At 37.3% G+C, this 25,334-nt stretch overlaps 3 protein-coding genes across 3 annotated transcripts in view; 1 reads left to right on the forward strand and 2 right to left on the reverse strand.

Annotated features, from left to right (window-relative positions):
* The window catches only part of PTTG1 (PTTG1 regulator of sister chromatid separation, securin), a 66,187-nt gene that overhangs the window by 25,650 nt on the left and 15,203 nt on the right, over positions 1-25,334 (forward strand). The gene's annotated exons all lie outside the window — the stretch shown is intronic.
* On the reverse strand, positions 292-7,022 carry FAM200C (family with sequence similarity 200 member C). Its single transcript, XM_060146517.1, has 2 exons — positions 6,634-7,022; positions 292-2,708 (listed from the first exon to the last, which is right to left on the reverse strand). The coding sequence occupies exon 2, from the start codon at positions 2,656-2,658 to the stop codon at positions 877-879; it is 1,782 nt and encodes a 593-aa protein (XP_060002500.1). The 5' UTR covers positions 2,659-2,708; positions 6,634-7,022; the 3' UTR covers positions 292-876.
* Positions 8,410-25,315, reverse strand: SLU7 (SLU7 homolog, splicing factor). The gene is made up of 16 exons (XM_060144158.1): positions 25,251-25,315; positions 22,808-22,993; positions 21,788-21,941; positions 21,078-21,158; positions 20,622-20,786; positions 18,792-18,860; positions 15,925-15,972; positions 15,601-15,732; positions 15,240-15,337; positions 14,881-14,948; positions 14,607-14,746; positions 13,588-13,749; positions 11,360-11,464; positions 11,130-11,201; positions 10,885-10,998; positions 8,410-9,993 (listed from the first exon to the last, which is right to left on the reverse strand). Exons 1-16 carry the CDS (start codon positions 25,286-25,288, stop codon positions 9,814-9,816), a joined length of 1,812 nt encoding a protein of 603 aa, XP_060000141.1. The 5' UTR covers positions 25,289-25,315; the 3' UTR covers positions 8,410-9,813.

Genomic DNA, 25,334 nt, shown 5'->3' on the forward strand with positions numbered 1-25,334 from the left:
GATCCATTCAAAAGTTTTGAACTATCTTAGAAAAATGCATACAGCATAAGGTGTAAAATAAGTGAGGAAACTGGGGTAAAGGAAAAATAAGTGTAGGAAAAATAAGATGAGGTGAGAGGACCAAAGTATCCATCGGAACCATATGGAAAGCTGGTTAAGAATGAAGATCCTTGATCTTGTCCAGACCAGTTAAATTAGAATCTCTCAAATAGGGCTCTGGGATCTCCTCTTTAGCAGCCCTGATGACTTGGAGTCTGGATGTAATGTAAAAGAAGACAAAGAGTGACTAACAGGATATTAGGATGTTTATTAATGTCATGGAATTTAGAGCATAGGGACTAAGAGGAATGGACATTGTGAGACTAACTCCAAAGAATACATTTAAAAATAAATCTTACATTAACTAGGGCCATCCCTTCTCTCACTATAACATTTCATAATCCTCTTCTGATTTCATTAACCTCCCCAAAACAGCCCTCAAGGACATGGGAGGACTCAGTCCGTCATTTCATCCTTTGACTTTTAACATGAGATGCATGTTCTGGGAGGTCTTTTTCTCTTGGCTCTATTCGTAGCCTATTGTACCATTTAGCTTGGATATTGTAGTGCTCGAGTGTCTTTTTTTATGTATCACATCAAAAGGTTAAACAGATACTTAGAAGAATCCTATGTATCAGCAGCACTTAATCTTTTCTGCTGCTTGTGCTTTTATTCTCAAAACATATTTTCACATCTCACGTGAAAATTAAAAGTTAAAAATGCTAAACTTTTAAAGGATTTGGTATATCATAAATATAAAAGAGACAGAATTATAACTTAATTGTACAATGGAATTAAGAATATATTAAAAATTATACATTGAAAAAGTCTATCAGCTTACAGTGACTTCTGTAGCTGTAGTTTTTGTTCAATGATGTCTGAGAAACGAGGAACTTTTTTTGAAATAGCCACACGGATGTCATCATTCATATTCACGTAGCTTCTGGACTTTGTTTTAAAATGCAAGAGTGATGAAAATCCCAACTCACAAAGATATGTAGTTGCAAACGGTATAAGGATTTTTAGAGCTGTCTTTGCTAGGCTTGGAAACACTGTGAATTGAGCACACCAGAAATCCTCAAGCTTCATTGTCTCAAATTCCATTAGGATTTGGCCACTAGCTCGTAATTCAGCAAGATCATTTTTCATTAAATAGCCATCATCAACAAAGTCCAAATTAAAAAGAAATGGATCCAGTATCCATTTACTTGCCTCATCAAGATCTCCAACAGAGAAATATCCGTGGAAGAAGTTGCTCAACTGTTGCAGGTGCACTGTTATTTCAGCTGCAATGCATATTGCTTCATTATCTGAAACAACAATTTCTTCAAGAAAAGGAAAGTTGGTAAAATTTCTTTTCTCAATTCGTTTTAGCCAACATGGAAACTTCCTAACAAAAGCAGACAACTTCTCTCTAGCTGATACTGTGTTCATTCCAGTCCTTTGCATAGATGCACTAAGTTCATTTAGGTGTTTGAATAAATCTGCAAGGTATGCTAGGTGAATTTTAAACTCTTTGTTTTCAAAGCCATCAACTAAATTGCTGCTTTGGTGGTGAAGAAACTGATTTATTTCTTCATACATTTCAAAAATATGAGTAAGTATTTGGCCTCGGGAAAGCCACCTCATTTCAGTATGGAAAAGGAGAACACTATACTCTATTCCAATTTCTTCAAAAAAAGCCTGAAACAGGCGATGATTTGGAGCTCGCCCTTTGATAAAATTTATTACTCTCACCACAGTAAAAAGCGCATCCCTCAGTTTTGTAGGCAGTGTCTTTGTGACAAGTTCATGAGGGTTCAACAAACAATGTGTGATCACGATATGAGGTACCTCTTTTTTCATACAGGAAACAAATTCTGAATTTTCTCCTAGGATAGAAGAGGCACCGTCAGTACAAACAGAGCCACATACATCGAGTGCTATCTTATGCTTCAAAAAGAAGTCTCTGAACAGATTGAACACAGCTTTTCCCTTCACTGTTAACTGCAATGGTTCACAGAACAGGAATTCTTCTACGATCTCTCTTTCCTTTATGTACCGCACAAATGCCATTAGCTGACTGCAGTCATCCATGTCTGTTGTCTCAGCAAGCTGAATACCCACTTTAAGAGGACTGGCTTTGATATCTTCTAGAACTTGCTGTAAGATATCCTGGCTCATTTCATCAATCCTAGAATGGATCACATCATCTGATAAGGATACCTGCTGAAGCTTCTTTTGTGCATCTGGTCCCAAAACTATTTGTGCTATTTCCAGGGCACAAGGTTTCACTAATTTTTCAGCTATTGTATGAGGATTCTTCTCCTTGGCACATAAATACGCAAACTGATATGATGCCTGTAGTAAGGTATCCTCCTGAGATGCAACTCCAAATGCTTTCAGGGTTTCACTCTGATCAGATGGTGTTGGCACATGTTTCAGGCTATTGAGATCGTGCCCACCTATACCACCATGCTGTCTGTTAAAATGGTCAGACAGTTTTGATGGTCGGAGGTCAGCGTTTGAAAATACAGAGTTACACAATACACACTGTGGGCGCTGAGTTCCATCAACCTCCGTTGTGCAGGTGAACCAGTAACGAACATAGTCATCGTCCCATTTGCGTTTCTTCGACATGGCACCCCAAAATTCTCACGTAGTATTCCAGAGGTGTTGCAGATTTTTTGCTTTGGAAGTAAAATATAACCCAGACGTTAAAAACCAGTGGCTAACTGAATTAAAACAAAGCCACATCACATGCCATCCTGTCATCTGTGTACATGTCAAGAAATATCCTGCAACATGTCAATTCAAAGTAAGCCATGACAGCATGACAGCCCAACTTAAACCTAGCAAACTCACAGCTAAAGCCCTGGAATAAACACCTTGCCAGCAAGTTATATACGAGAGATTAGGGCTTATGCAAATTGTGATTACCCATAAATTCTCTATTGATGAATTGCAGTTACGGCTTAATTTGTTTTCAATGATGTATGTTCCAAACAAATCTGGTACATTTTGTATCCCCAGAAAAGGCATCTCACTACCACCCCCTTCTTTGCATCTTATGCCAAGGATGTATGCACACCCCCAGTTATGAACTAGTGAATAGAGAAGGGAGTAATTCACTAAATACTGTAAGGAAGGGCAGAGTTTGACATGGTGGCCAGTTCTTTCTAATAGTTAAGGATTAAACAGGTCTATAAAACTATTTGATCCTTGAGTGGCTTTGACTCCAACTTAAGCAGAGAATTTCAAACAGGTCTGACCAAGCCACCCTTGACACAGAAGTAGGATACACACTATCAGTCCATGATTCACACTGTCCATATAAAAAAGCAAAACAAGTTGCTCAGGAGAAACACAACTATTCTTGTTACTGAAACTTCAGAAAAAGCTCTCTCATAGAAGAAAAGCCTTAATTACAGTACGACAGGATGTAGAAGGCAGTGGTTCTCTAGTTTAGTAAGTGGAGGAATCATATAAGTCTCTTGTGAAAATGCAGATTCTTGGACCCCACCCTGAGATATTCTGATTCCCTAGCTCTGGAGTAGGGGCCCCAAATCTGTATTCTAAATAAGTATTTTAGATAAGTCTTATGAATAGTACCTAGAACAGTAATCTCTAACAAGAGATGCCTATCACAATCATTGGGAGCCCCTTTGAAAGTATACATGTCCCTATACCACATCAGAATTAATAAATCATCATCTCCAAAAGTAGGACAAAAGAATCTAAAATAAAGTTGTCCAGGTGATTCTGATACACATCCTAGTACATAGACAGATTTAGAGAAATGAAACATATCCTCGGGCCAATTCCTAGCTTACCGATATTCTAGGTTGCTAAGTAAACACTAAATGCTTTAACAGGCAATTGTTTTCTGAGTTGATGACAACTTCTTACGAAAATTGAGGGACCTAACATTTCTCCAAAAAAGACATATGGATGGCCAAAAAATACACAAAAAGGTGCTCAACATCACTAATTATTAGAGAAATGCAAATCAAAACTATACCGCACCTCACACTGGTCAGAATAGCTGTCATCAAAAAATCTACAAATCTGCTAGAGAGGGTGTGGAGAAAAGGGAACCCTCTACACTGTTGGTGGGAATGTAAATTGGTACAGCCACTATGGAGAACAGTATGGAGGTTCCTTAAAAAAACTAAAAATAGAGCTACCATATGACTCAGCAATCCCACTCCTAGGCATATATCTGGAGAAAACCATAATTCGAAAGGATGCATGCACCCCAATGTTCATTGCAGCACTATTTACAATAGCCAGGATGTGGAAACAACCTAAATATCCATCGACAGAGGAATGGATAAAGAAGATGTGGTACATATATACAATGGAATATTACTCAGCCATCAAAAGGAACAAAACAGTGCCATTTGCAGAGACATGGATGGACCTAGAGACTGTCATACAGAGTGAAGTCAGAAAGAGAAAGACAAATATCATATAATATTGCTTATATGTGGAATCTAGAAAAACGGTACAGATGAACTTATCTACAAAGCAGAAATAGAGTCACAGATGTGGAAAACAAACTTATGGTTACCAAGTGGGGTAGGGATGGTGGGATGCATTGGGAGATTGGGATTGACATATATACAGTACTATGTATAAAACAGATAACTAATGAGAACCTACTGTATAGCATAGGGAACTCTACTCAGTGCTCTGTGGTGACCTAAATGGGAAGGAAATCTAAAAAAAGAGTGGATATATGTATATGTATAACTGATTCACTTTGTTGTACAGAAGAAACACAACATTGTAAAGCAACTATACTCCAATAAAAACTAAAAAAAAATCATAAATGAAACATTAAAAAAATTTAAATTAAAAAAAAAAAAGAAGAAAGAAAGTTGAGGGACCTAAAAAGAAAGACATGCCTTTTTTTCTTTCTCCCTCCTGAGCAATGAGTAAAGGTGTAATCCACAGGTAGACTCAAATATACCTTAGAAAACATTTCTATCTCCCACGTAAATAAGTGATCCCCTAAATTTCCAGAGTTCTGTGCCACAGAATGTGGCTGAAATAATGTAACAGGAGCACATTTAAATCCAAATGCCCACTTTGGCCATTAAAAAAAAATCACAGTTAAGTAAGCCAAGAATATTAAGGCATTAGCTTTCTAGAGGCTCTGCCAAGAATGACTAGTTGTAAAATGCACTTCTATGTAACTAGTAAGTTGATCTGCCATATGGTTGTCATCAGTCAGTTTAAAATTGGAAGATGTCTGCCAGTCAGTAAAGGCAGTTTAAAGTTTAGAGTTGATCTTAAGCGTTCCTTTATCAAGTGATGAGTCTATGGGCCAACTGTGTTTAGAACCTCGCCTAACTGATAACAAAATGATGACATAAGCATAAAAAATGCTTATCTTTCTGTATTCTGTTATGTATATTTTGGGGAACAGAGGGAGTGAAGGAAAAAGCTTTACTTCAAATGATTTCTCACTAGAAATCATTATAGGATGAGTTTAGAGTCCATTGTTCCCCTCTCTGACTATGCTGCTCAAGTATATTCTGATTGAAGATTAACCTGTTTGGAAAAGAATTTTTAGAAAAACTCATTTATAGTATTCTTCTCCATCCCCCTCAAAAAGGGAGAATAGGTAGCAAGAATTTTCAAGACCCTCAAAGATGAACTTACTGCCCAGGAGGCTTTCTTGTGTTTTAGAAACTCACAATTTTCACTTGCTCCTTTGTGGTATTTAGCAATCACAATATCCTAAAATATGTAAACATTAAAAAAGCATCACCTATTAAGGAATTATTGTTAACTGAAACTGTGATAATGGTATGGTTGTGTTAAAAAAAGGTCTTCATTTGTTAGAGATACAGACTTAGTTATTTACAAGTGAAATGATGTCTGGGATTTCCTTTGAAATACAGTACTTCAGCACACATACACAAACACACACACACACACGCACACACACAATAGGGTGATAACAGAACAGGATTGACCTTGAGTTGGTAACTGCTAAAGCTGGATGATGGGTACACATCATTACACCATTCTCACTCTATGTATACTGGAAAATTTCCATAATAAACAGTAAAATAATCAAAAAGGTTTACTTATTAAGATAGACATAATTAGTTTTTAGAATGATTCTTTTGAGAGTTTGTTGAAAGCTATCTGAAGAGGCAGAATGAAAGACCAGATTAACAGAGTAAAATGTTTTGCAAATTTATGAAGGGTAGATACAAAAAAGCATCACAATTTAGAGAAAAAAGTCAGTTACAGGTGAACATTAACATAACGGAAATACCTGAGGAAGGCTAAAACATCTATTTCAGCAGTGACAACACTAAAGTGCAGTTGTAAACCTAAAACCCCAAACCAAACACAATCCAACTTGTACCTGGCCACCGCCTATGCCCGTCCATGGTAGGTGTCGGTGTCCAGGGAGGCAGAGGATTGAATCATTACATTTTACATCATTAAGAGCAAAAGCCAGGAGAGAAGGGACGGGAATGCAATAGCTGAGCAAATGCGCCAGAGGCAAACGCCTGGGATCCTGCCTTTGTCACTTAGGCTGGGACCTGTCCAAGCTTCAGTCCCTCAACCGGGGAGGACAATGGTACCTACCTTAGAGGGCTGTTGGGAAGTTTAATTATGAGAATGCATGTAAAGAACACCAGCTCGTAACTGGTAGGACCTCTTGGTGTATTATAAGGACGGAGCGTTTAGGAGGCGGCCCGGGCGAGCTAAGGACGCCGGAGGAGCGGGAAGAAGACTCTGCTCGGTCTCCACCCGCCGTCTCCTAGCCAGAGGAGCAGGCCCAAGGGATGCTCGGGCTTCTTTTAGGCGCCCGTTTCAGGGTCCAGTTCGCTCTCCGCTCAGGCTGGGGCCCAGCCTCCGGGCGCTGGAACCAGTCTAGGTGGCGGTTCCTCGTGTCCGACTCCCGAGCAGGACCTTGCAGGGCGCGGTGAAACAGCAGCGCCCGCGGCGTCCCCCGCTCCAGCCGCGCCGGGTCCCATCCGGGTTCTCGGGGGTGGGGGGGCTTCCCGCCCGCAGACCGGGCGAGGCGGATCCCGGCACGCAGGCGCACTGGCAAGCGGCTGAGGGCCCCGCCGCCCTAAGTAAGGAGCACGCGCGCTGGTTTTCTTTTCAGATGGGGGACTTGGAGCTGGGGATTTTTTGCTTATTGTGTCTGCCAGAGAGGATGAATCGTAGAATCTCGGGAATGGAAGGCCCTGTAAAGCCCACATAGTTCTACTTTCTAAAGCACTGCAGATAAAATTTTATATTGTCAGGCTTTGAGCTTGGCGATTGTAAAGCTTCAATAATTAACCATTTTCTATGTGGAATCAATGAGGAAAAAGAGAAGGGAGCTCATTCCACTTACAAATTAAACATTCAGGCAAATGGGACAAGTTGTACATTCCAGTAACATACTAATGGTGGAGGCTGACCTTGTGTCGTGCTGGTGGGTTTATGCTCAGAGACTTGGGTTTATGTTCTGGCCCCAACACTTTTTACTGTTAGGACTTAAGCAAACCACCTGGACTCATTAAGTCCTTATGCTTACTGTGAAATATGGATATCATCCATTACTCACCCCATGAAATTCTTTTGAGGAGATAACATGTGAAAACTACATTACATAGTTCCTGCACTCAAAAGGCAGCTATAATTGAGATAATAAAATCAAAATTCATATCTTGAGTAATGTCCTAGATATTACCTTTTATCCAAAATGAAACAGAAATAAGACATGATTTCATATATTATAGAATTCTTCCTAAAATCAGAGTAAATTAGGTTTCAAGAAGAGGGAACAGAAGCCTAACAGAAATGTTAGGTGACACATTTTTTTAGAGTCCTGAAATTGTTTAAAAAAATATTTTATTTATTTAGGCTGTGCTGGGTCTTAGTTGTGGCACGTGGGATCTTCAGTTGCGGCATGCAGGATCTTTTTTTTAGTTGCAGCACGTGGACTCTTAGTTGCAACATGCATGTGGGATTTAGTTCCCTGACCAGGGATCAAACCCAGGCCCCCTGCATTGGGAGCGTGGAGTACCCACTGGACCATCAGGGAAGTCCCTCCTGAAATTTTCTAATTCAAACACACAGAAGCTAACCCAGGCTTCCTGCCAGTCCTATAGATCACTTGTCTGCCAGGTATTCGTTTTATTTTTTAAAAAATATTATTTATTTATTGAGGCTGTGCCAGGTCTTGGTTGCGGCATGCGGGATCTTTAGTTGTGGCATGTGGACTCTTAGTTGCGGCCTGCACGCGGGATCTGATTCCCAGACCAGAGATCGAACCTGGGCCCCCTGCATTGGGAGTGTGGAGTATTACCCACTGGACCACCAGCGAAGTCCCCAAATATTTGAAATAATGCTGCAAACCACTCACAGTTAAGTATTCTCAGTTATACATCTTTATCAACAAAAGATAAATAAAATACAAAATAGACACTAATATCAGACTATGTTGAACAAGTCTATGTTAAGGTAGGAATATGAAAATGTAAATTTTTGACATTCTTAAAGTAGGTAAGAATTCGATGTATTTGCATTGCTGTTTTAATTTCATACTGGTCTGAATCTAGATACCATGTATATTCACAGAACTTGATAATCTGATTCAGTTACTCTCCCACCAGCACTATTTCTGAGATGCTAACTTAATGCAATATTCTAGTGGGTTTTGGTAGTTTAGAAAAGCCAGTGAGCTGTTAAAAGTCAATGTCCTTGTGTCAGGGGTTTTAAACAGGCTGTTTTCACTGATCCCACTCTCACTGTCAGTACTATCTTCACAGTGTTCTTAGAAGAAGGCTAAAAATCGCGGCAATCTCAGTTACTAATAGCCCTACAAGCTATACTTGTAATTCTTTGAAGAAACCTTCAACTTCAGGTTTTGCTTTTTGCAGATTTTACAAAAAGACACCTGCTGGCTATGAAGATTAGGTACAAGAGTTATTCTATAATCTTTTAAAAATCTAATATTCATGATTGTTATATAAAGGCAATCACAATTAAAACAGCAATTAGTATCACAGACCATATCCTCTATGTTAAAGAAAAGGATTTTTGTGTCTAAACACTCATGTCTAGAATGGTAAAAGACCTAGTACTAACACTGACTCAAGGGTGACAAAATAGTTTTTTTTCCATGCAAAGGCTAACGCATTTAGTTCTGAGTATAAGATACAAGGAAATGTTCTGAAAATCAAAATTTTATAACCAAGTGGAAAACAGGATTATTACTACACAGACTGACATCAGGGATAAAGTTTTCACACGTTCTACAGTCCTTTCAGTAACCCAGAGCTCAAGATAGGATATTAGCTTCAGATCAGAAAAATCCAAGAAGGCAAAAAGAAATGATTATCAAATAACTACAGTTACAGTTACTACTAATTAAAAAAAAAACGAACCCCTTGTTTTGAGAAAGAGTAACTAACTGCCTTCAAAATGAGTGCTAACACTAGATAAAGGGCCATAAAAATTGAGGAAATGAAGTTTGAAACTTAATAAATAAATGTTAAGGTATTTGTGATAGGTGGAGAGCCAAGACCTTTTGCCACATCATTAATATAAAATTGGAAATAAAATCTTAATCTGCACTTAATATACCGCTTTTTTTTCTTCTCTGTTTCTTCAGTATGGAAAGGAATGAATTTACTATAAGTCTTCTGGATGCTTTAAAGTCAGGCAGCAAGGAGAGTAGATACAGATTTTTCCATTGATAATCATCAGCAAGAATCTAAAAGAATGTATCAGCAGAGTCTATCTTTGGTGACCATCTGCGACCAGTTACTACTGTCCGAGGAAGGAGGCCATGGGGTCATCTGGCCTCTGACGCTTCATTCTGTAGGCCTCCATTTCCTCTTCAGTGGGTTCCCGAGTTTCATATATGCTACTGTAAGGCCGCTTCCTCTCATCAATCTGCATGATCTCCTTGACATGAAGAAGACGGGCCTCCTCTGCATTCAGTGCCTATAGTGAGAAGAAAGAAATGAGTACTGTCGCTCTACATCAGATCTCTTTTGTGCAAGAGTGGTAGAGTACCAGAAGACCCCACTGAGTATGAACTACTACATCAAAAACCTAGATTGCGGGCTTCCCTGGTGGCGCAGTGGTTGAGAGTCCGCCTGCCAATGCAGGGGACACGGGTTCGTGCCCTGGTCCGGGAAGATCCCACATGCCGCGGAGCGGCTGGGCCCGTGCGCCATGGCCGCTGAGCCTGCGCGTCCGGAGCCTGTGCTCCGCAACAGGAGAGGCCACAACAGTGAGAGGCCCGCGTACCGCAAAAAAAACAAAAACAACAAAAAACCTAGATTGCCTGGAAGAGCTTGGGAGTCAGCCCTTTCGCTGTCAAGCTACAACTAATCACTATTTGGCTCATACATTTTCATAGAGCACAAAACATTCTATGACATTTTCAATGAAATTTCAAAGAAATTTTATTTAACAACGAAAATTGAATGAGGTTTATTTTACTGACAGAAGCCGACAACTGATGCTTTTTGGTGGAGACTGCAATTCTGACTTTTCCCAAGACTTGCTGAAACTTACAAATTATAGAGCCAGATGGCAAGTCTCTGGCGAACAAGTCATAACTCTAAAATAACAACTATACCAAGCCTTTTTCTTCTGTGCATTAGTGATATTCAACAAGTAGTTCAAGAAGCAGGCAATACCAAGACACACAAAATCTCTATTTGTATTCTACACCTGATAGGTGACCTAAGCAAATCACCCAGACTAGGGGCTCATTTGCTCATTTTTAAAATGAGCTTGTAAATAGGACTAGATAATTTCCTAAGGTCCCTACAAATAAAGAATGCTGTGGTCACTTTTACTGTTTATTTAGCCTTCACAAAATACCTTTTTCAATTTTTCATGTTTCTTTTCTTCGTCATCACTCTCTGAACTGCTCTTTCGATGCTTCCTCTTCTTCTTTTTCTTCTTTTTCTCCTCTTTTAGTTTTTCCTGATGCATCTGATTGCGAGGATGCAAATATAGTGTTGTAAATGCAAAAACAAAGTTCTAGCAAAAACAAAGTTCTAGCACAAGTTTTAAAGTCCTCCCTCCAAGACTTAAAAATTCAGGACAACTGATCATGGACTTACCTCCATGAGGGTCTGCGGTTTTTTCACAGATTCTTCTCCAGTTGTATCATTTATAATACACTCCTCTGAATTCTGTGGAAAAATATATGTAATCTAACTTGAGAGTCATAGTTACCAGTCATCTAAGAAAAAGTTAAAATTTGAAACATAAAAATATATGTTTCATATAAATTTTGACTTAAGAGTTTTGGCTGTTGTTCACTTTTAAGCACTAGAGGGCAATTACTTACAGCAGTCTCCTTCCCAGCTTCGCCAGTACAATAGGAATACTTGAAAAAAGAGTGACAGCATTTGTATCCCCAACGGCCTTCTTTCCAGTAAGAGCCCCAGATATGCTGCAGAGAGACAGAGAGAGGTTATTTAAAAATGAACCTGAAACTAGGGTCTCTCATATACTGTTTTTCTTTCTTTTTTTAAAAAAATTCTATCATTAATTAATTTGATTGTTTTTAAAAATTGAAGTATAGTTGATTTACCATGTCGTGTTAGTTTTAGGTGTACAGCACAGTGATTCAGTTATAAATATATTCATTTTCAGATTCTTTCCTCTTACAGGTTATTACAGAATATTGAGTATAGTCCCCTGTGCTATACAGTAGGTCCTTGTTGGTTATTCTCATATACTGGTGATAAAAGGAGGAAAATTATGGGGATGCTAGGGCTAGCTAACAGGGAGAAGGTGTGGTTACAACGGTCTTACATTCTATGCCCCCCCAAAATTAAAAAATTTAGGCTATCTGACTTCTCTTGAAAAACTGAGGACTGGGAAATTCTGGGCCCACATTCCCACTTGTCAGTAATTGGCTGTTGCTGACCAGTGGATGCCCCTATTAGACAGGGCTTGTGTTCTCTAGTTTATAAAATTAGCCTGGCTCATTTCACTCATCTATGATTACTGGCCTAGCTCCTATTAGGTAGCTAGGTTTTTGACTCTTACTTAGAGAGACAAGTGTAGTTTGGGTACTTAAAGTACAGCAAATTATATGCTTTATCATGCGATGCAATATGACATACACTGTATCACCTATGAAGTGTTCCTGTCAAAATATTTAACTTTAATCAAGCCTTTAGGTCTGAATTCCTGTTTATAGGAAATAGGGAATACAGGAATAAGTTATATATCACTAGGAACCAGTCAAATACAGGATATGAGACAGTTTACAAGATAACTGGCATGATCTGTTAGAGTCACTGTCATGACAAAGGGGAGATACATGCTAGAAAAAAGAGAGATAACAACCAAATAACAAAATAAACGTAAGCTGTGACTGGATTCTGTGTCTCACACTCATGCACAAAACAGTTATCCCCACTCCAACCAAAAAAACCCAAAAAGTTATTTAAAGGTATTTTGGGGTATATTTTGGAAAATGTGATTAAGGACTAGAGATTAGGTGATATTAAGGCATTAATGTCAATTTTCTGAAGTGTGATAATGGTAATGTAGTTATATAGGAGAACATCCTTAATTTTAGGGTACATGATACAGTGTTATGGGTGAAATGTCATGATATCTGTAATTTCCAAATGTTTCAGTCAAAAAAATATAGTTACTTACACACACTCACACACACACACACACACACACACACACACATACACACTCTTCTAGACAAAGCGTATATGGCGATCTGTAAAAAAGAATTTGAATCTAGATGGTGGGTATATGAGTGAAAATAATAGTATTCTTTCACATTTGGGGAAAATTTCATATAACAGCAATTGGTGCAGCCACTGTGGCAAACAGTATGGAGCTTTCTCAAAAAAACTAAAAATAAAACTACCATATGACCCAGCAATTCCACTCCGGGGTATATATCTGATAAAAACAAAAAACTAATTCGAAAAGATACATGCACCCCAATGTTCACAGTAGCATTATTTACAATTGCCAAGATATGGAAGCAACCTAAATGCCCATAAACAGATGAATGAATAAAGATGTGGTGTACATATATACAATGGCAAACTACTCAGCCATAAAAAAGAACAAAATTTTACCATCTGCAGCAACATGGACGGACTCGAAGGGCATTATGCTAAGTGCAATAAGTCAGACAGAGAAAGACAAATACTGTATGATATCACTGACATGTGGAATCTAAAAAATACGACTAGTGAATGTAACAAAAAAAGAAGCAGACTCACAGATACAGAGAACAAACTAGTGGTTACCAGTGGAGAGGAGGGGAGAAGCAGTATATAGGGGTCAGGGAGTGGAAGGTATAAACTATTGGGTGTAAGACAGGCTACAAGGATGTATTGTACTATGTGGGGAATACAGCCAATATTTTGTAATAACTGTAAATGCCGTATAACCTTTAAAAATTGTATTAAAAAATAAGACAAAGTTAAAATGCAAAAAAACAAAATGAAATACAACGACTTACTAATGAAAAATACAATCCAGAGCAAAATGCTAACAAGGATACAAAAATAATTCTGGTTGAACACATACAGTATGATTGTGGATCTTCACATCCTCCTCATACTTGGAGGAGGCAACAGCCCGCTCCTGTCCTTTGATGACTGTCCCATGTCTTGAGTACTCCACGTAGTCTTCGGTCTGAGCTAAAAGCAGTTCAGCTGGAGGGGCATCCAAGTGTTCTTGGCCACCGTACTAAAAGGACATTGAACATTATTAAATATATTTTACAAAGATTTGCATTCAAATCTCTACTGAAGGGTTTATTTCCAATCAGAAAGATTAAAGGACTATTCTTCATGGGCTTTGTTATACAAAACACAGTGAAAAAAATGTCACCAAATTTTCACAGGCAAATAAAAGATGTCTCAATTGCTACTCATCTGTTGAGTGTGGTAAATTACAAAATGCTCATGAAATTCCCCTTATCCTCTGTGCATGCCCATTTGCCACATGACTTTGCTGCTCCTTCCCTTGAATCTGGGCCTGGCCAGGCTACTTGTTCTGGCCTATGGAACACTGGCAAATATGATGTAAGCAAAAACCTGAAAAACACCTGTGCACTGGGGCACACTTTGCTGCTAGTTTCTGGTATCCTGAGAATGCCATGTAAAGAAGCTGGGCTAGCCTATCAGAGGATAAGAACCCATGTGGGGCAGAGATGAGCTGTTCCAGGTGGGCCTTCTCAGGACAGATGAGGGCTGCTAACTGCTAGAAACCAAAGTGAGGCCATTCTAGATCATCCAACTTCAGATAGGCAGACTCAGACCAGGAGACCCAGCTGACATACAAAATGGTGAGAAATAAGAAACGTTTATTTAAACTATTTTTTTTTAAACTATTACATTTTGAGGTGATTTGTTTTGCTGCAAAAGCTCACTGATATAGTTTCACTGATACTGTATACCAATTGATTGCATCAGTGGAAGGACAGGACTAATCCTGATGGATTAAAATGGACTGTATATTGTATTCCAAACGTAAATCAAATGTTTATTAACTGATAATTTCTATTAAGAAATGTTTTCCTTTAGCAGTTTGGTCAAAATTACCTTTTCCAGGATGCTTTCTTTCTGCTGTTCTTTGAAGTCTTCTTTCTTGACTTTGAAGGACTTATACAACAGCTCTAGTTTTGTAGGATCAGCTTGCAGATGCACTTCAGACCCCTTGTCATAGGCTTCCCAAGCAAACACTAGAGTAATTAAAAACATCGTAATGAGCTGTCACCTAAATTGTTTTCATGCTTCTTGGAAACAAGCTTTAAAAAATGCCCCTAAATTTCTTATGAGCTGATATAAAATACCTTGACATAGAGAAAACACTTACATTGTGTCTGAGCCATTGAAATGGTATCACCTGTGTATCTAACAAAGTTATCCCCTGCGTAGCTCACTCTGTAAACACAAATTTAAAAAAAACTGTTTCAGAGATTGATTTCTTTAAGGAAATTCTTTTCTGACCTGACCATAGGTGATGTTCATTTTAATTCAGATTGTGATTTATGAATAAAAGCTCCCCTCCCCTACCTTGAAATTTTTTTTTTTTTTTTTTTTGTGGTACGTGGGCCTCTCACTGTTGTGGCCTCTCCCATTGCGGAGCATAGGCTCCAGGCGCACAGGCTCAGTGGCCATGGCTCATGGGCCCAGCCGCCCTCTTGAAATCTTTACATTGAACTTGGTACTTACTCATCTGGATTCTTTCCTGCATTGGCATAGGGATTCTCTCTCATCGCTCTGGTTTTGGGATCATAGTAAGCAGAATTTGGATCTAAATTCCGCAAATACTAGAAGGAAAAAAATATTTTAAGACTGTGTTAATGTTTACTTTCATCAAAGAAGATTTCAGCAGACTAGTAGGAGGAGCCAATTAAATGTGTGTGTGCATGTCTGGGGTACAGGTGAAGAGAAAGAAAACCGGAATGACACCTAACTTTGGAATGACTGACTATATTACCCATATACTACCGAGGTACCATATTAGTAGACAAAATTTAGGCTGGGAAGACAAATATTTTTTGAATATGTATGTTGAGTTGGCAAGGCTTACTTTTGCAATATCTTCTCGAATCCTGAGATTCCGGACAGTAATTCGTCTCTTAGAGTCAAAATTCTGTCCAGGCATGTCAATGTCATCTGCATATTTATCTTCATCCTCATCTTCACTGTTATGATCTTTTTCCTGAAAGAGGAAGAGGGAAAAAAATTTTTAAGAAAAAAAGAGCAGCATCTAGTTCTTGTTTTCCCTTTAACCAAACCTTACTCACTGTGTTCTTTAAATCTATTATTATTATGAATTATACATTACTATTAATATTAGCCATCAGAACTTGAAAAATTTAATGTATATCCAGATAGGGCATATATTTACTACCGTCTGAGAATTTGGTTCCTCTTCTCCCCACTGGTGTTTTGGAGAATTCTGTGTCACGAAAGAAGGAAACAAATTTGTAATTGTATTCCACTGAATCAGCTGATTATTTAACACTTTAAAAACATAGTTAAAATAATATAACAAATTTAACTGAACAAATTCTTATATTTCTCACTTGTAGTGAGCACATAAGTTTTGAATACAAGTATGTCATTGTGAATAATTTTATTAGGCTGTCTACAAATCCAAAATTTTCATTGATGATAGGACTATAATCACACAAACGTAATAGAAAGATTAAGTTGATCAGTATACCTAAAAAATATTCATTTCATATGTATTCAATCTTCAGACATAACATTTTCATTAAACTTCACTGTTTTTCTATTAAGGCCAAAAAGAAAAGTTACCAGGATCATGTAATAAGTATCTTTAGAGCCAAAACAGCCTTTGTAAAATTTAGGCAATGAAGAAATCTACTCAGGTGACAACACGCTGTGATTTAAGAAGCGTGCAAAATCCTTGCCTCAAAGACACTCTTCATTAGCAGTTGGTCACGATATTCTCTATCTCCACAAAATGCCAAGAGCAAAGTGCTCAGTACTTCATCATGTCCTTTTAAAAAGGCTTCACACATTCAAAACAATACCTTATACCATTAGTGGGGGGATGTGGAAACGTGTGTATAAAAAAAATATATATATATATATATATATGATATATTGGTGGAAGCAAAAATTTGTACAGGCTTTCTGAATGCTAGCTAAGTGATAAGTCATCAAATTTTTTTTTTTAAAGTCATCACATTTTACATATACATATTCAGTACATCAACAATTACACTTTTAGGAATTTATCATAAAGAAAAAATGTCTATTATATAAAGGCTTATAAGAATCTAGTGTTGGGTATTGTACAATTAGGAAAAACAGATCAACAAGAGATGATTGGTTATATAAAATATTGCACTCAATAAACACTGAACAACCATTAAAGTCATTCTGTCCAAGGTGTGGAAAAACACGTATACTTTGCTACCATTTTTATGGGGGGAAGAAAAAAGAGGGAAGGATGGGAATAAGATTACATATTTGTATTTGTTTGTATTTACACAACAAACTCTGAAAGGATCTGTAAGAAAAATAAAAATGGTTATGGGGGGTGAGGTTTAGAGATAGGGTGGATGGAGGCACATCTGTCTTCTTAAATTATTTTGATTACTGAACCATGTGAATTTATATAAAAATAAATGTTACAGGTCTACATTTAACGATATGGAGAACAAGTGCTCACTGCACTGTATATTGTTAAATTGAAAGAGTAGGTGATGAGTATGTAAAGATGAATCCATTTAAAAAACATGTTGTATGGTAATCACACACATCCATGGATGTATGTGGGGGGTGTACTGGGACACTGAAAGGCCTACTTGAAAATGTTAACATAGGGGATATTTTTCTTCTTTATAATTTTCTGTGTACTTTTTCTGAATATTTGTTGCCTTCAAAATTGGGAATTTTAAAAATATATATATTTTTTGGAGTTCTTACAAGTTGCTAGTTCAACAAAGGACATTTATATTGCTACACAGACAGCTAAATCTCTATAGTACACATAGCTCTACTATATGCAGTTAATCTTCATATCCAAATGGGCAAAATTCATACTTACTTTCCCAGTAAGTATGCTTACTGGGAAAATAAATTATAATATGTTTACAATAAACAACAACAAAGAATATGTTAGAAAAACAGAAAAAGGCCCTCTTCTTTTTTCCAGAGTTGGTAATGATTAACAATAGCTACAAATTACCAAGTGTTTACTCTGTGATATGTATGCTAAACCTCCTGGTGGGGGTAGGTGTTGTTATCTCTGCTTTAGAGATGATCAACTGAGGCTCAGAGAGGCAAATTAATTTTTCTAGGACCACCTAGCTAGCCAGGGGCAGAGCTGGGTTTTAACATTATCTGTCTGTTAACTTGTGCTTTGAACCTGCCTGATAGGTAGCTTCTGTGACTGCTCAGACTTGGTGATTAACTTACCTAGTTGTGTTTTCTTTGTAATTATACTTGCTAAGCGTCCCTTTTAGAAGTTTAAACTCGACAACTAGAAAATGTTTATTATTTACTTATGCCATTAATTTGTTAAAAGAAATTTTCACAACTCTAATAAGTATAATATACTCTAACTATTAAGTTCACTGACTGGAAGAAAAAAAAAGGAAAAAACGTGTCTGCAATACATCTTTTTTGTTAGTTTGAAAATTTTTTGCCTAGCTATAAAATTATTACATGTTCATTACGGAGAATGTGGGAAATACTAAAATAAAAAAAAGAAAAATTCACTAATTCTATATTAAATGAGAACTGGTGTTCTGGTCGTCTTCCCTGTGGTAATATTGTAATATTTTACATGTGTCATTAAAATATAAGTGTTAGCCAGTGTTGTTACAAAGTTTTGACAAAAGTCATTTTACATTCTATCATGCAGAGGAAGGATAGCTCACTTCACTAATTCCCTATTAAACTATTTCAATTTCTTGCTGTTGTAAAAAGTGCTGCAATGAACATCTTTGTGCATAATGATTTTTCTGAACACTGAAAAAATTTAGGATGGATGGATTTACTAATTTAATTCCAGAAAAGGTATATAAATGTTTTATGGCAATATTCTCTCCAAAATGATTGCATCAATTTATAGTCGCATGAACCCTATAAGTCAGTTTTACTCTTTCTCCTCAATAGCACTTCTCTCTCCCTAAAATCTTTTCTAACTTGAGCGATATAAAATGAATTTTTTGTTTCAATCTTCATTTTTTGTTTACTAGGAGTTTGAATTTTTTTTTAATGATCATTTTTATTACTTACAGCCTGTTCCACTAATTTTCCTGAGGCTAATTCTTCTTGGAGTTTTTGAGCTTTCAGCGTTCGTTTTGCCTAAGAAAAAAGAAACATTTGAAATTTACTTAGTCAAATGAACATTTAATTTTTATATGTGTAAAATGCGTAAGTTTATTGTTTTCAGTAAAGTCATTGGACAAGGTCATGTTTTGTAGCTCTAGACCTCTGGCTCCTAAAGAGCAGGAGTTACAACGAATTCACTAGTGGTCCAGTGGTTAGGATTTTGCGCTCTCACTGCCAAGGGGCTGGGTTCGATCCCTGGTCTGGGAACTAAGATCCCAAAAGCCATGCAGTGTGGCCAAAAACTAAACGAACAAAAAACCCCCCAACTCTACTGAATGCTCTGTGATGACTTAAATGGGAAGGAAATCTAAAAAGGAGTAGATACGTGTATATGTATAACTGATTCACTCTGCTGTACCTCAGAAACGAATACAGCATTGTAAAGCAACTATACTCCAATAAAAATTAATAAAAAAAACATGAATGGATAAAGAAGATGTGTGGAATATATATACAATGGAATATTTAGGCATAAAAAAAAGAATGAAATTTTGTCATTTGCAGCAACATGGATGGACTTGGAGGGCATTATGTTAAGTGAAATAGATCAGAAAGAGAAAGACAAATACTGTATATTACTTGTATGTGGAATCTAAAAAAATACAACTGCTGAATAAAACAAGAAAGAAGCACACTCAAAGAGAACCAACTAGTGGTTAGCAATGAATAGAGGAAAGGGGGGAGGGGTAATAGAAGGGTAGGAAATTTTTAAAAGGGGGGGTTATTATAAGATTATATGAAATCATGTGTGTGAAACTTCTGAAAATTGTAAGGCACTGTAGAATTTAATGACTCTTTCATTCAATAAAAAAACTAAATTAAAAAACAAAAAAACCAGGATGAATTGGGAGATTGGGATTGACATATATACACTAATATGTATAAAATAGATAACTAATAAGAACCTGCTGTATAAAAAAATTAAGTTAAGAAAACCCAAAAACAAAAAACCCCCCAAAAAACAAAAAATGAAAATGAGTTGGATTCAATCAGCCATATTTAAACAGGAGTTACAAACTCCTGTTTGAACCAGGCATTAATGTAAACCAAGTTAGACACCACCAGGGGTAAACTGCAGAGAACAATCCCTGCTGACGAGGTGCCACCTGACTCGAGATGACTGACCCCTCCAGGCTGGCCCAGGATTACTGCATATTTCACTGTTCAAGAAATATAAAATTCAGATTTTTATGTGAAATTCCATGATTTTAAATGTTAACTCTACTTAAAAACAAAAACAAAAAAAGCAATGTGACTGTGGTGTTTGAAAAATGGGAGTGAGTAGGTGAAATCATAACAGAAAAAATTTAGGTTAAATTAAAATAAAATTCAATTTTCTGAAATGACTTATCCTCTTCCCCTTCTCCCACCCTGAAATGCTATGTGAGACAAGTATAAAACAGGCCCATAGGCAAGATATAGTCTGGGGGCCAAGAGTTTATAAAAGAAAGGAAAAAGCTTTGGACACTAATCTGTTCTAATGCTTCCAGTATTTTTTGCAACCTAAGTCATGGAGTAAAGGACAATATAAGAATGAAATAAAAAGAAATTGCTGCCACATAGGGCTAGCACACTGTTTATTTCACTATTCAATTAGGCTTACTACTACTACAATAATAAAAATGCCATCATTTTTATACTGCTTGAAGACTCAAAAAATAGAGTTGCTAAATTAGAGATACAGCAAAATGTACATTCTTTAAGGATAGTAGGAAAGCAGTGAACTGTGCTCACCAGATCAACTTTCGCATACTCTTCTACAATTTTCATGTGTTCTTCTGGATTGTAGCCGTTCCACCGATCCCTCTTCCCATCATAGTCAAACATCAGCTGAGGCTGGATGTGTTCATCTGGAGCTATATTAGTACCTGTAAATTTTGCTCCAACTCGCCTAGGTCTCTGGAAAACAGAATAAGATTAAATCTTTTCCTAAGTATCTATAGCCCAGAGGAAAACTTCATATAATCTTTACAGAGTGGGTGTGAACATACCATGGGACTTTATGGTTTATTCAATTATCATTTAGTCTTCCAGCAAAACTTTTGATGATGCGAAACTAATTTCATTCAAATTAATTTTTATTTAACTTGTACCTAAATATAGGTAATTAAAAAAACAGAATGAAGCTCTCTGACAGGAATAAAGAGACTCTCTGACAACAGTTTCCAAAATTCTCAAAGGTGAACTCACCTCAAAGCAGTCTTTCTTTTTGTGTGTCATGGCTCCACAGTTTTCACATGCTCCTTTGCGGTACTTAGTAGTTATGGAATTCTATAAATGGATGTAAAGAAAAACAAGGAAAATTTTTATTTATCTGAATAAGTTAAAAATAACTTTGGCTCTCATTCCTATATTGCCTAGTGAAATGATTTATTCATTAAGAGGAAAACCAGTTAGAATCTCCACTTTTTTTTTTTTTTTACATCTTTATTGGAGTATAATTGCTTTACAATGGTGTGTTAGTTTCTGCTTTATAACAAAGTGAATCAGTATACATATACATATGTTCCCATATCTCTTCCCTCTTGCATCTCCCTCCCTCCCACCCTCCCTATCCCACCCCTCCAGGCGGTCACAAAGCACCGAGCTGATCTCCCTGTGCTATGCGGCTGCTTCCCACTAGCTATTTTACGTTTGGTAGTGTATATATGTCCATGCCACTCTCTCACTTTGTCACAGCTTACCCTGCACTTTTATAAATGAGAAAGTTTAAAGATTTCAACAATATCAAATTTATAAAATATAGACGCTAAAGTAGTTTGTACTGTGAATTTTAATACCACATAAAAGGTCATATAATCTGTTTCTACTTTATATAGTATTGCTTTAGAGGTTCTTATATTAAGTTCTTAAAATAAAATCTCCATTTTCACATGCATATATATAAGTTGCATACATACCTCTTTTACACCCCTCTTGTACCAGTCTCCAGATGAGCTATACTGCTTTTGTTTCTCTGGCTGTGGTCTCTGGTGCTTTAAAGTAGGCCTTTTTGATGGATCAATATACCATGGCACTGAAGAAATATACTGAGGAATATGAGGATTGATGTCTCTGTAATAAAATAAAAATTTTTTTAACAGAATGAAGTTGAAAAATAATTGATATTACAATTACAAAGGTAGCCTATGCAGAATCTAAGAATAGAGATACTGTACTGGGAGGAGAAAGGCAGAATATGCTTGTTATTTCTATAATAAAAAACAATTAAAAATAAAGAAAATAATTTATATTAGAGTGAAAAAATTTCCAACAAAGAAACTAAAAATAGTGATATAACTAAAGCGGGAGGAGAGATGAAGGAATATAGGGACCTATGTTAGTGAGATTAATCTTGTATCAGAGCAAGAAGTTAACTAATAATGTCTAGAGTTGATTATAATAATGGTATAGGTATGTTATTTAGAGATGTGGAGGTATCAACCAGAAAAACTCAAAATAGACTGACAAGTACAGTCATCCCTCAGTATCTGACAGGGACTGGTTCAGGACCTGCCTCAGATACCAAAACCTGCGGATGCTCAAGCTGCACAGTCGGGCCTCTGTATCCACGGTTTGGAATCTGAGGATTCAACCCATGGCAGATTGTGTAGTACTGCACGTAGTTATGGAAAAAAATCTGAGTATAAGTGGACCCACACATTTCAAACCTGTGTTGTTCAAGGGTCAACTATAGTCACTTGTGTAGAGTGGGACAGGGAGTGGGAAAACTGAAAAGGACTACAGCTATTCATTACAAGTCCTTCATTATTATATGATTACTAAACCTTATACATATGAGTTTAATAAAATAAATAAAAACAAAAATGATGTAAATGATAAAGATGGCTTCCTGTCAAGGCAAAGGATGAGAAATTGGTAAACTAAGTAGACATTTATTTGAATTCTGAACAGATTTTGCAAAAATTTAAAGTACTTACTTTCCTTCTTCATCAACTTCTGCAGGGGCATTACCCAATTTTCGCTGTTCTTCTAGCTCCTTCTTCTTTCTCCAGTCCTCTCTGGTCATCTTCTTTGGTTCCTCCAAACTCATTTCTTTGGACCCCGAAAGGGTGGCCGCATTACCTGCATCCATGGCTACAGCTGACATGGTTATCTGGCCTTCTCTATGAAAAGGAAGAAATATCTCTTAGTATAAACTAGCCCTTGGTGAATTCACCAGTGAAACTATCAGAAGTACACTGTAGGGCTTCCCTGGTGGTGCAGTGGTTGAGAGTCCACCTGCTGATGCAGGGGATATGGGTTCGTGCCCCGGTCTGGGAAGATCCCACATGCCGTGGAGTGGCTGGGCCCTTGAGCCATGGCCGCTGAGCCTGCGCGTCTGGAGCGTGTGCTCCGTAAGGGGAGAGGCCACAACAGTGAGAGGCCCGCGTACCGCCCAAAAAAAAAAAAAAAAAAAGTTCACTCTAATGACACATACTGTGTGTTATACAGAATGTTTCATATTCTAGACATTATTAGTTAACTTCTTGCTCTGATACAAGATTAATCACTAACATAGGTCCCTATCTTCCTAAATCTCTCCTCCCCCTTTAGTTATATCACTATTTTTAGTTTCTTTGTTGGAAATTTTTTCCCTCTAATATAAATTATTTTATTTTTAATTTTTTTTATTATAGAAATAACAAGCATATTCTGTCTCTCCCTTCCCACTACAATATCTCTATTCTTAGATTCTGTATAGACTACATTTGTAATTGTAATATCAATTATTTTTCAACTTATGCCTTATTCTTCATAGTATCTGTAAGGGAAAGGTCTCTTTCCCCTCCACAAAAGTCTTTATATACTGTTGCAGTTTTTCTCTCAACTCTAAGTTATAAGTGGAGAGAGACATACACATGTATTTAAAATTTCATGAGACTCTTTCTCTCATATATATTCCTGAATTCCTCTCTACGTAAGTGTCTCAAACTTTTCTACCACACTAACCCTTAATGAGTACGTAGGGTCCTATCTCTGTTCCTCTTAAAGACTGGATGCTTTAAGATTTACCTATATTCATCATCTCTATTTCCTCATCTTCTGCTTCCCTTCTCAATCACTCTGATTTAGCTCCCACACCCCTCCCCCCACTCCAAAGCTACCACTAAGTTATCAATGTGCCTAGTCCTCTGGACATTTTTCAGTTCTGTTCCTTCCCCTTTTGATATATGCTTATCCTTTGACTTATGTGACACTATACTCTCCTGGTTTTTCTTGTACCCCTCTCGCTGCTTCTCCTGAATCCTTTGTAAGTTCAACCATTTCTGCCCAGTTATTTTATTTTGGATTCCACAAGGGTCAATCCTGGGGCCTTCTTCATCACTCTAAACTCCACCAGAGGACAAGCTCATCTATTTCCAAGGTTTCGATAGCCACAGTATACAACTGCTGGCTCTCCAATTTATTTCTCTACTCCAGCCCTTTTGTCTGAGCTTCCAATAAATACATTCCACTTGCTTACTTCAAAGTACCTCCACTTAAATATCTCTGAGAAACCTGAACTCAACAAATCTTAATTCAAATTCATAATCTTCAACTAAAAAAAAATTCATAATCTTCTCTATGAAATCTTTTTCCACTGTTCCCTCTCTTGATGAAAGACACCACCATCCATCTCTTTTCATAAGTGTTCCAGCTAATTCCCACACCTATTTCATCACTAAGTAACGTTATTTTCACCTTCTGAATATCACTCAAATTCATTTACTTCTACTGTCAATAACCTTAGTGTTAATACTTTTCCCTACCAGTCTCTCCCAATTCCCTCCAATCAGTTTTCCACACTGCAGTGTTATTTTTTCAAAACACAGATGTGATCATATCATGTCCACTACCCAAGCTTAAAACCCTCTAATGCAGTGCTGTCCAAGAGAAATATAACGCCAGCCCTATATGTCATTTAAAATATTCCACAGCCATACTAGAAAAGTAAAAAGAAACAGGTAAAATTATTTTTGCAATATTTAACCCAATATACCCAACATATTATCATTTCAACATAGGAAAAAATCTGTTTAGACTTAGGAAAACTAAGTCTTTAAAATCTGATATGGATTTTACACGTATTCAGACTAGCCAACATTTCAAGTGCTTAAGAACCACAACAGTTAACAGCTACTGTACTGGACAGTTCAGCCCCAATGGCATCTTATAATTCTTACTTTGAAAACCTCTGAAGACACAGTCCTGGTCTGACGGCACAGGTGCTATGACTGAGGCCTAGGACGGCGGCTTCCTTCTAGGTCCCCGTTCCCTCCTCAACGTAGCGTTTATCAGTCTCGTAAGGATATTTGTAACAATTAGGAGCCTTTGGTCCACTTCTCGGGGTTCTTCACCCTCACCCACCTCCCTCTTGAAGTTCTCACAATATTTCCCTACCCGGTCCCGCCGCTGCTGACACCAAGACAGCCGGACATGCAGGAAGCCGACCATCTATGTTTACTTCCTGACCTCCTCCCTCTC

Source organism: Lagenorhynchus albirostris, chromosome 3 (assembly GCF_949774975.1).
Source record: "Lagenorhynchus albirostris chromosome 3, mLagAlb1.1, whole genome shotgun sequence".
Taxonomy (NCBI): Eukaryota; Metazoa; Chordata; class Mammalia; order Artiodactyla; family Delphinidae; genus Lagenorhynchus; species Lagenorhynchus albirostris.